Source organism: Gracilinanus agilis, chromosome 2 (assembly GCF_016433145.1).
Source record: "Gracilinanus agilis isolate LMUSP501 chromosome 2, AgileGrace, whole genome shotgun sequence".
Taxonomy (NCBI): Eukaryota; Metazoa; Chordata; class Mammalia; order Didelphimorphia; family Didelphidae; genus Gracilinanus; species Gracilinanus agilis.
Genome location: NC_058131.1, coordinates 621,615,550 through 621,629,476, shown reverse-complemented (window position 1 = coordinate 621,629,476; position 13,927 = coordinate 621,615,550). Strand labels below are relative to the sequence as shown.

Below are 13,927 nucleotides of genomic sequence, written 5' to 3'. Positions count from 1 at the left end.
AAAAAGTCCTCCTAAAAATGCATAACAAAGTTTGAGTGGAATTATAATTTCAAAATGACCAAACATAATAGTTTTTCAGAAATAAAATGAAATTGAAATGGGCATCAAAAACATGTCTTTTTTTAAATCTTCGTCTTTCTATGATTAAAAAAATGAGGACAAATATTTTCCTTATTAAATTTTTGCAGCTGCTGTAGATTCTCTGTTACTTCAACCATTACTTTTAAATATTTACTTGGCTTCTGTATACTAAAAGATTATTTTAAATGACTGTTTTATTTGATAACCTGTTAGATCAGATGGTCCTGACATATCAAAATTTGTGTTTAGGGGGATAATTTGGGGTAAGGTAGAGATATAGATTAAATCTGTAAAATCTGCTTCACTGGTACAAAGGTAGCAGAGGTGAGAATTGGAAAAATATCTTTATTTGCTGCTGGCCAGCATGCTCCGTTTAAGAAAGTTTTACAAATTGAGGGCAATGATTGGGAAATGAAGAACATAGATCTCAAAAATATTTCAAAAGGTGAAAATGATATAGCAAATCTAATCGATGACATTTAATAAAGAATTTAAACTCACATATTTAAGTTCATAAAATAAATGACATAAGGAAAGGGTAGAGAAGATATGGCTAAGCAGATCAAATGAGAGATTTTTTTGGTGACTAAGGTTTAATATAAATAGTGTGACAGCATCTAAAATGGCTTATAATATTTAAAACAAATTAAGTGACAGTTCCAGAATACACTTGGGACTACTGTTTGGTTCTATGCATCATATTATAGGAGGCACATTGATTAGATAGCAAATTCAGAGAAAAGCAACCAAGATGGCTAGTGGATGTGAAGCTATGCCATATTAAAAGTAATGAAAGTAAATAGGTATAGAACCTTGATAAAATTTTGGAGCATCACAGTATTTGAACGGCTATATAAGAGGAGTTAAGAGTTAATCCTTTTGCTTGACTCCAAAGGACAGAACCAGGGCAATTAGGTGGTAGTTATGAGACAGTCACTGTTGGACCAACATAAGGGAGAATTTAATATTAGAATAATCTTCAAAATAGATTAGGTTCCCTCAGGAAATAAAGGGTTTTTTTTCACTGCTAGAACTGTTCAGGTGGAAATCTGATCTCCTGTTGGAGATCTGTAAAGGGATTTCAACTTTGAGAAAGAGGTATAATTGAATGAGCTCTGTGGCTCATTCCAAATATAAGATTCTATAATTCTTTTTTCCCCACTTAAAGAATAATCTTCATCTAAAACAATAGCTATTCTGAACAAATTGTAGTATATGATGGTGACAGAATACTAATATGCTGTAAGAAATGATGAACAGGACTTCAGAAAGAGCTGGAAAGATCTATATGAACTGATGCAAAGTGAAATAAGCAGGACCAGGAAAACATTATACACAATAACAGCAATACTGTGGAACAATCAAATGTGACAGACTTTGCTACTAACAGCAATACAATGATCCAGGACAATTCTTAGGGACTTCTGAAAAAGAATTCTATCCACCTCCAGAGAAAGAACTATTGGAACAGGAATGAAGATGGAAATATATGACTTACTGTTTATTCAGGGATATGTTTTAGGGCTTTAGTTTTATAAAAATGAATAATATGGAAACATGTTTTACAAGATAATGCATATATAACCCAGACTAAATTGCTTGTCAGCTCTGAGAGGGAAGAAAGGAGAGAAAGACAATTTGGATTATATAACTTCAGAAAACTCATGTGGAAATTTGTTCTTAAAATAAAAATAAACAATAGCCATTGTCTTCATATGAAACATGCACCTTTACATTTATATAAAGTTATCTAAACTCATTAAGTATATACTCTGAGGATCATAATATTTACACAGGTCTTAAGATTATATCATCATGATGTTGATACTGCTAAAAATTCAAGAAGCAAAGCTTGCTGAGTCTTACAATGAAGATTTTTTTAAAAAGTAATTTATGAATTTACTGGCACAAACCTATAACTCTTTACAAAAATTTTTAGCATACTAAGCATATCAAAGAAATAATCACAATCAAAGGTCTCTTACCAATTTCAGCAGGTAGTTGTTTGATTTTGTTTTCCCGAATGCTAAGCATGATGAGTTTGGACAAATTTTTGATATCCTTTTCCACAGTAGTGATTCGATTAAAACGAAGGTAAAGAGTGGTGAGAGAATCTAGTCTATACACCACTGAAGGAATTTCTCTCAGTTTATTATGCCGTAGGTCAAGCATACGAAGCTTCTTCAAGTTATCAAGAGAGTCAGGCAAACTGGTCAGTGAGTTTTCACTCAATGCCAGTGTTACCAGATTCACTAAACAGCCTACCTCTGCTGGGAGAGACTGTAATTTGTTACTGTATAAATAAAGTTCTGTTAGCTGTGTCAATTCTTTGATTGATGAAGGAAGCATGTGAATAGATCTCTTGGATAAATCCAATCTCATTGAATTCTCTTCCCTGCATTTGTTTAGTTCTTTAATCACTTCAGCATTGCTAGATTTTTTTCGGGTCCCAGGAGCTGGATTAGGGCGTTTGATAGTATTGTCCACCGAAAAAGCCACAACTGGCTGTGCAGCACTGGAGTCTTTCTTTCCATCTTTGGCATCTTTCCCTTTGGTCTTAGGTTCTTTTTCTTTGCTCTCTTTTCCAAATCCTCCAGAGGCCTTTGCCTCCTTTTCTCTCTCCTTAGCTGATGGCACTTTAGGGTCTTTCTCTTTACAGTCTTTTTCTTTTCCTAGACTGCTACTCATGGTGACTCAAGCTAGAGCAAGCACTACATGAACTTCTTTTATTTTGTCTCACAAGCTGAAGTTCAAGGTTGAAGGTACAGGGGATCCTACAGAGTCAAAAATGTTGGCTTGAAGTAGCAACTTGTATAAAGTGACATCCATCTGTTACATGTTGGTTCTGAAGGCACTGTACCCAAACTTGATAACACACATCCAGCTAGGAAAAGGGTGAAGGTCAAAGGCTCATTAGAATTCCTGTAATGTAATACAAAAAGAGTCAAAGTTAGGTTATTTTAGAATATATATAATTTGTATCATGTACTTGTGCCTAAGAACATAATGACCTCAAAAAGACCTTCCCACTTAATTAATTTCACAGGAGGGCTCCTCCCTCCTAAAATAGCATTCTATTTTACTCAATACATGTTCTACAATTAAATTAAAAATGCTAAAGAATATGTCAATTTTTGTCCCCACAACAGTCAACTCAAGAAGCTATTAAGTTTGCAAATAAATATATTTGCTTTCCATGAGGTTCAAAGGGAGAAAAGCTCAATATCTACTGTAGGTTGGGGAAGATAAAAAGTTTAAGATGTGATTCCAGTTCTCACAGAATCTTTTTAATAATAACTTAAATTTATATAGTGCTTTAAGGTTTACAAAGTATATTAGCTAGCCACTTACTGACAATCTGCACACATCAACAGATCCCAAGAGAACCAAATAAGGAGGCAGCATGGTGTGAAATATGTGCTGGATTTGGAGACCTGGGTCTGAATCTCAGTTCTGACCATTAATAGCTGAATGACCTTGGGCAAGTCACTTAACCTCTCTGAGTCTCAATTTTCTTATCTGTAAAACAGAGACAACTGTTTACAAAAATCAAATGAAATTCAAAGATGAAATACAAAGATGCTACACAATAAAAACCACTGCCTACAAAAATCCTTATGTTCTTTGCATCTCAAAGTATGTCATGGAGAAAGAATTTAATAAAACTGAAAATGCTCCATAAGCATGAAATGTTACATGAGAGTTAAGAGCCTGGCCAGGAAGCAGCACCTGCCCTCACTGGAGCTGGCTAACTGGTTACTCTTGGGCCCAAGGTGCTTAACCTGGGATTTCTACATTTTTTTTGAGTATTTTATTTTAAGTAAATTATTTTAGTATAGTTTGTTTCTCTTATAGTCCTATGTACTTTTATTTTATGCTTTTAAGGACATTATTCTGAAAAAGGAACCATAGGTTTCACTAAACTACCAAAGGAGTCGACAAAACAACAAAGGTTAAGAACCCCCTTCTACCTAAAAACAACAATCAGCTTGTTAACCCAGTGTTCAAGAGACAAAAGTATATAAAAAACAGCACATGAAGCAATAATCCTAGATTAAAAAAAAATCCTAGATTCTAATATAATCTTAGTAATCCAGTTCCTCACTCATACCCTCAGTTTCCTCAATTTAGGGGATAGGGAATTGGACTAGATGGTCCTAAGACTCTTACTATCTTAGATATATCTTTGGAATTCACAACGGATTTGAGTCTTTTAACAAAGAAAAGGACAGTAATGATAGAAATAGGGAGTTCAAAGGGCTAAGAAGGTAAACAAGGTAAACATGAATACAACGATTCAGCCTAGTTTTTCCAGAAATATCCCAAATGTAAAGATTTTATTGTGATAGGAAAGCGATAACAATGGGAAAAGATCTTTATCATACTATATGTCTCAATGGGGGTTCAGAAAATATGGACACCTTCTATCTCAAAGCAGCAAAACAGGATCATACATTTGACTGAACACAGCCAAACATAAGTATGTACAGAACACAAATTGTAAGACAGCAGAGTTGGACTCAATGAGGAAAAGCTCCCAATTAGACTTTTCCAAGATAGAACAGATTGTCTATGGCTAAAATAAGTTCTGATCAGTGGATGTTTTCAAATAGAGACTGTAAATCATTTCTTGAGAATGTATAAGTATGTTTTAGACTAGATCAGAATTATCAAACTCACATCCAGAAGACCTGGAGTGGCTAGAACCAGATTAAAACGTAATTGGAAAATATCTAACAAAATAAACAAAAATATAATGCAGATTATGTTCATCTGTGGTTTTTCTAAATCATTTATGGCCTATGGGGGGTCTTTCTATTTGAGTTTGAAACCAATGGACTAGACAACATCTAAGCCCTATTCCAAATTCTTATTACTCCTACTTTAGCAATGTTTCCACTTTGTCTTTACTTCAAATGCATTAGGTTCAATAAAACAGACTAAAAGAAGAGTTTGTCTCACACCCCAAACTCAGAATCAATGAATCAAATGTGTAAAAAGAGTTAATGAATCAATGAATAAAATGTATAAAAAGAGTTAAGAGCAATTCTGCTGGGAAGAACTGAAGTTTCTCCAGACATAAGAAGAAATCAGATGAGAAAATGCAGTGGGATTAGTTGAAAGAATTAGATATCCCTATGGTACTTTTATAACAAAGAAGGCAATTCCAGCTTCTTTGGGAGTCAAGCTTCAGAAGCACTTAGAAAAGGTAGGCCCCTGGCACCTATACCATGAGAAAATAGGGAGAGGAAAGGAGCCCAGAAAGAATGTCACACTCAGTTTGTTCATCATTGACCTTGTCATCAAGAGAAACTGCACCAGAACAAATAACAACACACCTAGCTCAATAGATGAGAAAGGACAAACTAGGCTTACTCAAAAAGGTGCAGCTTTAGGAATCTACAAGGGTCCAAAATCCTATAGGCTCATCAAGGAGTAACACACCTTCTAGGGGAAATTCAAGAGTATTAGACAAAAGAATCAAAGGCTATTAATTATCTAATCAGGAGCTGTGAGTTACCCTTTGCCATACATATGTGCTAATCTTGAACCCACTTTCTCTTGGATTTTGCATGTACTTGTTGTAGAATATGTCCCAGACTTTAGAACAAATGATTTTTGAACCAACTGTTCTTACTTTTCTTGTTTAGCAAATATCCTAAACTAAAAACTAATTAAATCTAGCTGGCTAATTAATATCAGCTGGATAAGCAATGGGGCACACACACAGGGTCTTGTGAGTAGAATGTTAGAGGAAATACTCACAAACCCTCAGTTACCCCAAAAATTCTGAGGTAAAAAACTCTAAGGCTTCAGTTACTAATGCTAGTATTAGAAGACTGAGCCCAAAAGTACTATAAGATCCATGATCTTTAAATCTACTTTTTGCTGCCTTCAAGCAACTTCAACTTCAGCAACACTTAAACCCCTAATACACAAAGAACATGTGCTAGGCACTGAGGGAATAATAAATAAGGCACAGTCTTTGATCTCATTGTCAATAGTCATGCTAATAGAAATATTAGTACTTCTAACATTGAGAATGACAAGGAAAGAGAAAGAAATCAAACCATTATGAGCTTTGATTTGTTTCAAATATATTATCAGATAACTGATGTAATCTAGTAGCCTTGTAATCTAGCTTTGTACTCTAGTCAAATTTGGTAAAAATTTAAGCCAAGCATGAAGCTATTTGATTTAAGAAAAAAAAAAAAGATTTAAATGAGCATTTTAACACAATATCTTGCTTGCTATTTTGTCAAATTCTATAAAGTATTCCGTTGATAACTTTATTATATGTTACTAAATTTGTATAACAAGTTGAACAGGGCTGGTAATTTTTGTAATATTGCTGAGGCCTAGTCACGAGCATGGAAAATAACTCTAATTTTTCTTCCTTTATTTCTATTTTTTTAAAAAAATGTTTTATAGTTGTATTTATGTAAATCCTTTGTGGGTCTTGACAGGTTAACTCACAGATGGATAAACTATTTTTTTCTACCTTAAGTAGAATTTCTCTTCCCTTTTCTTTCTCCTTGAATTCACTAGTGATTCGCAGAAGGCTGATGAATTTTTTTTGTTGTTGTTGTTTTTTAAACCCTTAACTTCTGTGTATTGGCTCCTAGGTGGAAGAGTGGTAAGGGTGGGCAATGGGGGTCAAGTGACTTGCCCAGGGTCACACAGCTGGGAAGTGTCTGAGGCCAGATTTGAACCTAGGACCTCCAGTCTCTAGGCCTGACTCTCAATCCACTGAGGTACCAAGCTGCCCCCAGGCTGATGAATTTTAAGAATTATTTTTGTAGGTACATACTTGACTAAAGATATTATTTCAATAAACATCACGTTAACTTCAAATCAAAATTGTTTTGCTTCATCTTAATTTATTTTTCTTGGTTTTCTTGCTATAGCTACTATTTTAATAGTGGAAGCAGTGACTATTCTCATTTCACGCCTAGACTTTATAAGAAGCCAGTGATTCCAAGCACAAGTGAGGAGGGAGAGCATTCCACCCCTTGAAGACACCAGGTGAAAAGGCACAAAAATGGAGGCAGAGCAAACAGGCCAATATGGATATCCCCCACAGTGTATGGAAGGTAGGATTATACAAGGAGTCTGGAGAAGCTGGAGAGCTAGGTTGTGAAAAGCTTTAAATATAAAAGAGAGGAGTTTTTATTTGATTGTAGAGGTAATAGGAAATCACTAGAGTTAACTGACTAATGACAGGGACAGAACTACACTTTAAGAAAACCACATAGGAAGATCTGTGAGAAACTTGAGAGCAAGGAGACCAATGGGAAAAGTATTGTAGCAATTAATCCAAGCATGAAATGATAAGAACCTATAGCAGGTGATGGCTGAGTGAGTGAAGAAAAAGAGACATACATTAGAGTTGTGGAGATAAAATGCCATATGTCAACTGATTAGATATGTGGGATAAGTGAAGGTAAAAAATAGATGATGACACCAAGACTAAGAACCTGGGTGGCTTAAAGGATATTAGTGCCCTTGACAATACTAAGTAGGTTTGAGAAGAGGGCTGGGTTTAGAGGGATGGGAGAAAATAAAGAGACCGGTTTTGGACAAGTAAAGTTTGAGATCCATCTCTAGGGCATATCATTTTAAGTGTTCGATAAATTGGTGATACAGGATAGGGACTGAAAAGAGACTATGGGAGGACCAAAAGATCTGGGTGTTATTTGTTAAGAGATGACAAATAAATCAATGGGTAGTGATCAGGACTCTGAGAAAGGAGAAAGAGAAAAAATTTGGCCCAGGATAGTTTTGTTATACATCCAGAGTTAGTGGGCATAAAACAGATGATGAACGAGCAAAAGAGACTGAGAAGAAATAGATATATAGGAAGAGAACCAAGAGAACAATGTTAGGAAAAAACAGAGTGGAGAAGAAAGTCAACAGTGTCAGCTACAAGGAGGTCAAGAAGGATAAGAACAGAGAAAAATGTCATTAGATTTAGCAATTGAAAAATCATCAGTAACTCTCAAGAGAGCAATTCCAGGTGAGTCAGACAATTATAGACAGCTTTTCAAATTTTCCTGAGAAAGAAAAAAGAGAAAGAGAATAACTGCTGGTAATGATAGGATATCGAGTAAAGGTTTTCTGGCTTAAGGGGAACTTAGGTACTTTTGTAGTCAGCAATGAAAAACCCCAAAGAAAGAAAGAAACTAAAGACTGGAGAGAGAGCAGGGGAATATTGTGGAGGCAATAAGCTAGAGAGGTGGGAACAGCCAGGATCTAGAACATATAGAGAAGCTGGCCCTAAGGAGAAAACTACCTTCATATTAGAGTTAAGGAGAAAATAATGGAAAATGAAACTGTGAGAAGAAGAGGGGGGAAATAGGAGGCTTAAGGTAAATAGTGTCAGTGCTAGGTAAAGTATGAGGCTGGTTTTCAGTTTTTAAAAGGGGACAGTTGTCTAAGGGAAGCTTGAAAAAAGGAGGTTTGGAAAAGCTACTATGGAAAAAAGGATAGCAAACCAGTTGAGGAATAAAAGGACTGCTTTGCTATAGGAAAAGCCCAGTTGAGAAAGATAAATTTGGAGCAGAACTAGTCAACACAGTTGTATGACTTTCTCCAGTTTCAGAAAAGCAGGATATCTGTATTTTGCTACATGATTAAAGCTAGGCAATTTCTTATTCATAATAACAACATATCATAGATGACTATGACTGAGAAAGGCCTTCATAAGTGAAACATTACTGCACCAACTGTGCCCTTTTGGCTACTTTGTCTTTCAAATAATCTGTATGACTCAGAATTATTTGCATAAAAAAACGTAATCTAAATTCCTCCAAGCTAAACAATTTTTTCCAACATTTAACTAACTTTGGTTTAATGGTTAAAAAAAATGTTTTAAGTAGAGCAGGGGTCGGCAACCTTTTTGGCCGTGAGAGCCATAAATGCCACATTTTTTAAAATGTAATTTCACAAGAGCCGTACAGTGCTCACAGTGCGCGCTCCTGTAACCGCACCTGAAAAAAAATTGACTTTATGGCTCAAGAGCCATACGTTGCCGACACCTGAAGTAGAGTCTTATACATGAAATAATTGAAATAGCAGTATTCCTGAAAAGTTGCCTTGAGGTGAATTTTTGTACAGTAAACCCAATTTTCCCCATTGGATTTCATCATAAAATTTGAGATAGAGTTCTCTGGAAAATATTTGCTTTGAGATACTATAAGCTTACAAAATTATGTTTAAAAGATGATTATCAATATTCAAGTCACCAAAATGAATAGATGGAATAATTTTTATATTTGACAGAATGGCTTCAAAATCTAAAGGAAAAACAATAGCTTGGATGACACATATAATTGACTAAAAGGACTCAGTTTCTATCAAACGTCTTTACTCAGTAGTCATTCAAATATTTATCAAAAGCCAAATATGTGTACATGTTACTGTTATTAGATACTGAGTGGGAGAAAAAAATGCAAAAGGGGAATCTCTGCAGTCTGACAGCTAGCAATTTAATTGAGTGGTCAAGAGTGATAAACAAATAGTAAATCATATTTTATCTACATTGTTAGTTAAGACAACAAATGAATACTGTGAGTTTGAAGGAAGGACAGATGGTCATCATCATGAATAATTGGGGAAATGACACTATGGACAGTGTAAAATAAAATTTGGATCTTCCATAGAGCTGATAAGCAGAAGAGAGATGGAAACTCCAAGTTGAAAAACATAGCCTGATTTAGAAGTTGCCTAAATGGAGTGGCAGGTAAACACATATCAGACACTTAAGAAACTCCTGTAAATTGATGAATAAATTCCAATTGTGGGAGAAAGATCTGGATAAGCAAAGTAAAAGAAATGCTTGAATGAAGATTTAAATTTTTACCCTGAAAATAAAATCATACCACCAGGAAAACATCCTTATATATAAAAATGAGTAAATTGATCTGAAAGTAGCAGCAGGATATATCAAAAAGGGCATAGTGTTGAAGTCCAAATACCTGACTCTAGTCACAGTTTTGCCATTAGCTGTGATCTTGGGCAAGAAAATTTTCTTCCTCCATTTTCCTCATCTATAAAATGATGGGATTAGAATTGAGAGATCCTTTCTAGCATTAACTATCTCCAAGAGCTTTTTTTTAATGTAGAAATTACAGAATATAGTAAAAGAACTGATAAAAATACCCCAATCCATGATTTTATTTTGTCTGGGTACTCTATTCACCAACATGGAACTCAGGTTATCTAACATTTCTAGAACCTAGAGAACTACCAACTTTGTTGCAAAAAAACTGATTCAATATAGCAATAAATGAACAAAAGCATACAAGAATATATATATCATTAGGCAACATCTTCTAAACATTTTCAGAGTAAAAACTTGGCTAACACATTTCAAACCAATTGCCTAATTCATAAATGGACTAATCATAAATTAATGATTATCAAACTTCTCTATAACAATGTTTACTTTTATCTTACCAAAAGAAAGGCCTTGTTCTGTCTAAAATTTTAATCAATGATTTGAAAGAAAGCATAGAAGACACACAGATCAGAATAACTAACACATTAAACAATAACTCTGGATCCATAAAGTACTCTGACAGTCTAAAAATGGTTAAATTCTAAAAGAATTACATTTGTTTCTATTTGGTTTCAAGTATTAACGCTTGGATTCAAAACACTGACTACATAAGTATAAGTTCCAAGTGGGGATAAGATGTTACATTGCATAATAAATGAAAAACAGGTAAAAAGTAAAAGATGAACACCAAAATATTGAATACAATAGTATGCTGCATTAACAGAAACATGTAACTTCTTCAGTTATGTATTGGACTAGAAGATCTCTAAGATCCCCCTCTATTCTGAGAACTTAAGATAAAGTAGGATCCAGGTGACTTAAGTCATAGAAATTTGGGAAACCAAGATACAAAAATTCTTTGAACAGCATAAATGGCACACATTTAAAACATTTGGTAATACACAAACCTAGGAGCAACACACTGGATAACAAAATCCAAAAAGAACCAGATGGGCCAGAACTTTGGGCTGACTTTAAAAAAAAGTGAAATTTCATAGGGATAAATATGAAGTCTTATAATTGGGTTTTTTAAAAAATCAAATTCACAACCATAAAAGAAATATAATGACAAAGAAAAATAATGCAGATGAAAAATATCAAAAAATTTTAGCATACTGTAAGCTTGATATGAGTCAACAGAGTAATATGGCAAACAAAGTTAGTGAAATATTCTGTTGCACTGAAAAGTGTAGTAAGGCTTCTGGAAAACAGGATGAGATACTGCCATTACATTTTGTCTTGGTCAGTCCACATCTGGGGGTATTGTGTTCAGTTCTTGGTACCTCATTTTAGGAAAGATATTGCTAAACTGTAGAGCATCCTGAGGAGAAAAACTAGGATACTATAGAGTCTCAAGTTCATGCCATATTAGGTTTGGCTGAAGAAACTTGAAAATGTTTAGCCTGGAAAAAAACTTTAGAAAGAATACATCAGCTATGTTTAAAGGGCTGTCATGTAGAACATGGGTGAGACTTGTTCTGCCTGGACCTAAATGGGAGCAATGGGTAGAAGTTCCAAGAAGACAAATTTAGGCTTAATATAAGGAAAAAAAAACAACTTTCTAGTGAGCAGAGCTATCCAAAAGTTAAATGAGCTATGTTGAGGCTATCTTTCACTTATAATCTTTATAAAGTCTAAATGACCACTTGTTAAGTGTGCTATAAGAGATTCTTTTTCAAATACCAATTTGATTAGATGACCACTGACATCTTTCCCAACTCCAAAATCCTATGATTCTTTGCTTAAAGGTTTCTAATGAAGAGGAAATCCACACTACCTCCAATTGTGGGGAATTTTATTTTTTCTAAAATCAAGTCTAACCATCTTTCTGCAATTTCTACCTATTATTCTAAATTTTATCCTCTGGGAAAGCAGAACAAAAACAATTCCTATTTAATAGGATAATCCTTCAAGACTTAAAGATAATAATATGCCCATTCTAAAGCTTTTTTTCCCCAGGATAAACATTCCAAGTTCCTTCAATCAATATTCCTGTACAACATTTTTTCAAAAATATTTAACATCCTGGTTTCCTTCCTCAAGACAATTTCTAGCTTTACAATATCCTGCTTAATATGTGGCAACTGAGTCTATTTTATAGGCCAGTAATGGGATGACTCAGAACTACAATCATCTGAGCCAATCAATGGATGTGATATATTTAAAATTCCAAAAAAAGCTCATTAAATTGATTAGCTAATAAGCAAGATTTAAACCCTTACATAAGTTTGAGTGCTTATATAAGGCAGGAGAGCCTTTTTAATATTTCTATAGAAACCTAGACATGCTGTATTCTCAAGTTCCCAAGAGATTCTGGGTGAGAACAAAAGTTAAACTACAAAATACACAGTTAAAATAGTTAGAATAGTTAAAAACACAAAATAAAAAATAACTACTACTTCTCCTGCTTTCATATTAAAACAAATAATTATGGTGGCAGAATGAGATTAAGTGTATTACTTGTTTTAAGTTAGATTTAACAAAGTTAATATTACTACTTTTTAAAATCAGAATGGTTAGAAGTGTTAAGTGATAACTAAAATAGGGTTAAGCAGTTGAATAATGTAAAATTAAACCATTAAGAAAAATCTATTGCCCAAAACTTTCTTAGTCTCCTTTATCATCAGATGAATAAAAAAAGATACTTTTCCAAACATCTAAACAATCAGAGAAAGCATTTTCCCATAGATTAATAAAATATATCACTCCCTAGAATTTTATAAAATAAGAGTGTATTGTCCAAATCCTACCTCTTACCTGTCTTCTAAGTAAAGTGAAAATGAAATTTATTATAAATTACTACATAAGCAATATGAAATATATTATTTTGGCATGAAAGCAACAATTTAAAACTATCCCAACAACACTATTTTTCCTGTGTCACTCCAAATCTAATACAAGCCAATCAAGCCCTCAATAAATAAACAAAAATAAAAATAAAATAACTTACAAATATAAAAATATAAATTATAAACATTAAGAAATTAAAAATAAAAAATTCATTCTCCAAAATTGAATAACTTTAAAATATGGTTTATGGTTTCCCACTTTCCTTTTCCTAAAAAATTAATATTGGGCATGGATTATTATAGCTTTCAAATTTATGCTAATATCTATTCGAAAGGTACTTATACTAATAAAAGAAGACAATGTTAGAATTTATGGGTCATTCAAGAATTATAATAACAATTTTAGATTATAACAGTAGAAATAACATCCCCTCCCCCTTCTTTTATCTGATCCTAATGATTCAGTCCACACAGGAAAAAAATCTCAATAAAGTCTAGCTGTTTCTGAAGCAGAGTCCTAAAGCCATATAATCAAAGGCTTTTTAGAATTAGAAAAGAAAATTAAGACCATTTTCATTACATGAAGAGATTCAAAAGGGAGCAAGAATAAAAATTATGCTTTTGATTATAGATTTCTATAGCTAGATTTGTGAGGAATATTCCTAGTACTACTATTAATATTACTAAGGCTGTTATAAAGCAATCAATCATCAAGCATTCATTAAGCTCCTAACTCATGGGGTGTTTCAGAAAGACTACCACCTCTGGCATGAGGGTCTGCTAAGCACTTTTCAGGACCGCTCATCAACTTTTATGTCTACCTTTCACTCAATTCTCACCTGTGTTTCCAAGAAGCACAGCAGCCACAACCCAATAAAATCATCTCAGCAAGCAGGCTAAACCAGGCTGAAGGTAACCAACAGCCCTCAAAACCCACCTGTAAGTTAGGGGGATGTCTACCCCAAGCACATAAAGACTTCCCCTAGCAGAATGGACA

The 13,927-nt window shown here is 33.9% G+C and overlaps 1 protein-coding gene across 2 annotated transcripts in view; it reads right to left on the bottom strand.

Moving 5' to 3' along the window:
• SHOC2 (SHOC2 leucine rich repeat scaffold protein) overlaps positions 1-13,927 on the bottom strand; it is a 147,414-nt gene that overhangs the window by 83,252 nt on the left and 50,235 nt on the right. Inside the window, exons 1-2 of one of the 2 annotated variants that reach the window (XM_044665572.1) lie at positions 3,433-3,523; positions 2,067-3,003 (exon numbers count right to left, since the gene is read on the bottom strand). In XM_044665572.1, coding sequence (XP_044521507.1) covers positions 2,067-2,769 — 703 coding nt within the window. In that variant the 5' untranslated portion in view covers positions 2,770-3,003; positions 3,433-3,523. Of the gene's footprint in view, positions 1-2,066; positions 3,004-3,432; positions 3,524-13,927 lie in introns of those variants that run through there. The other variant, XM_044665573.1, reaches the window with a different exon arrangement.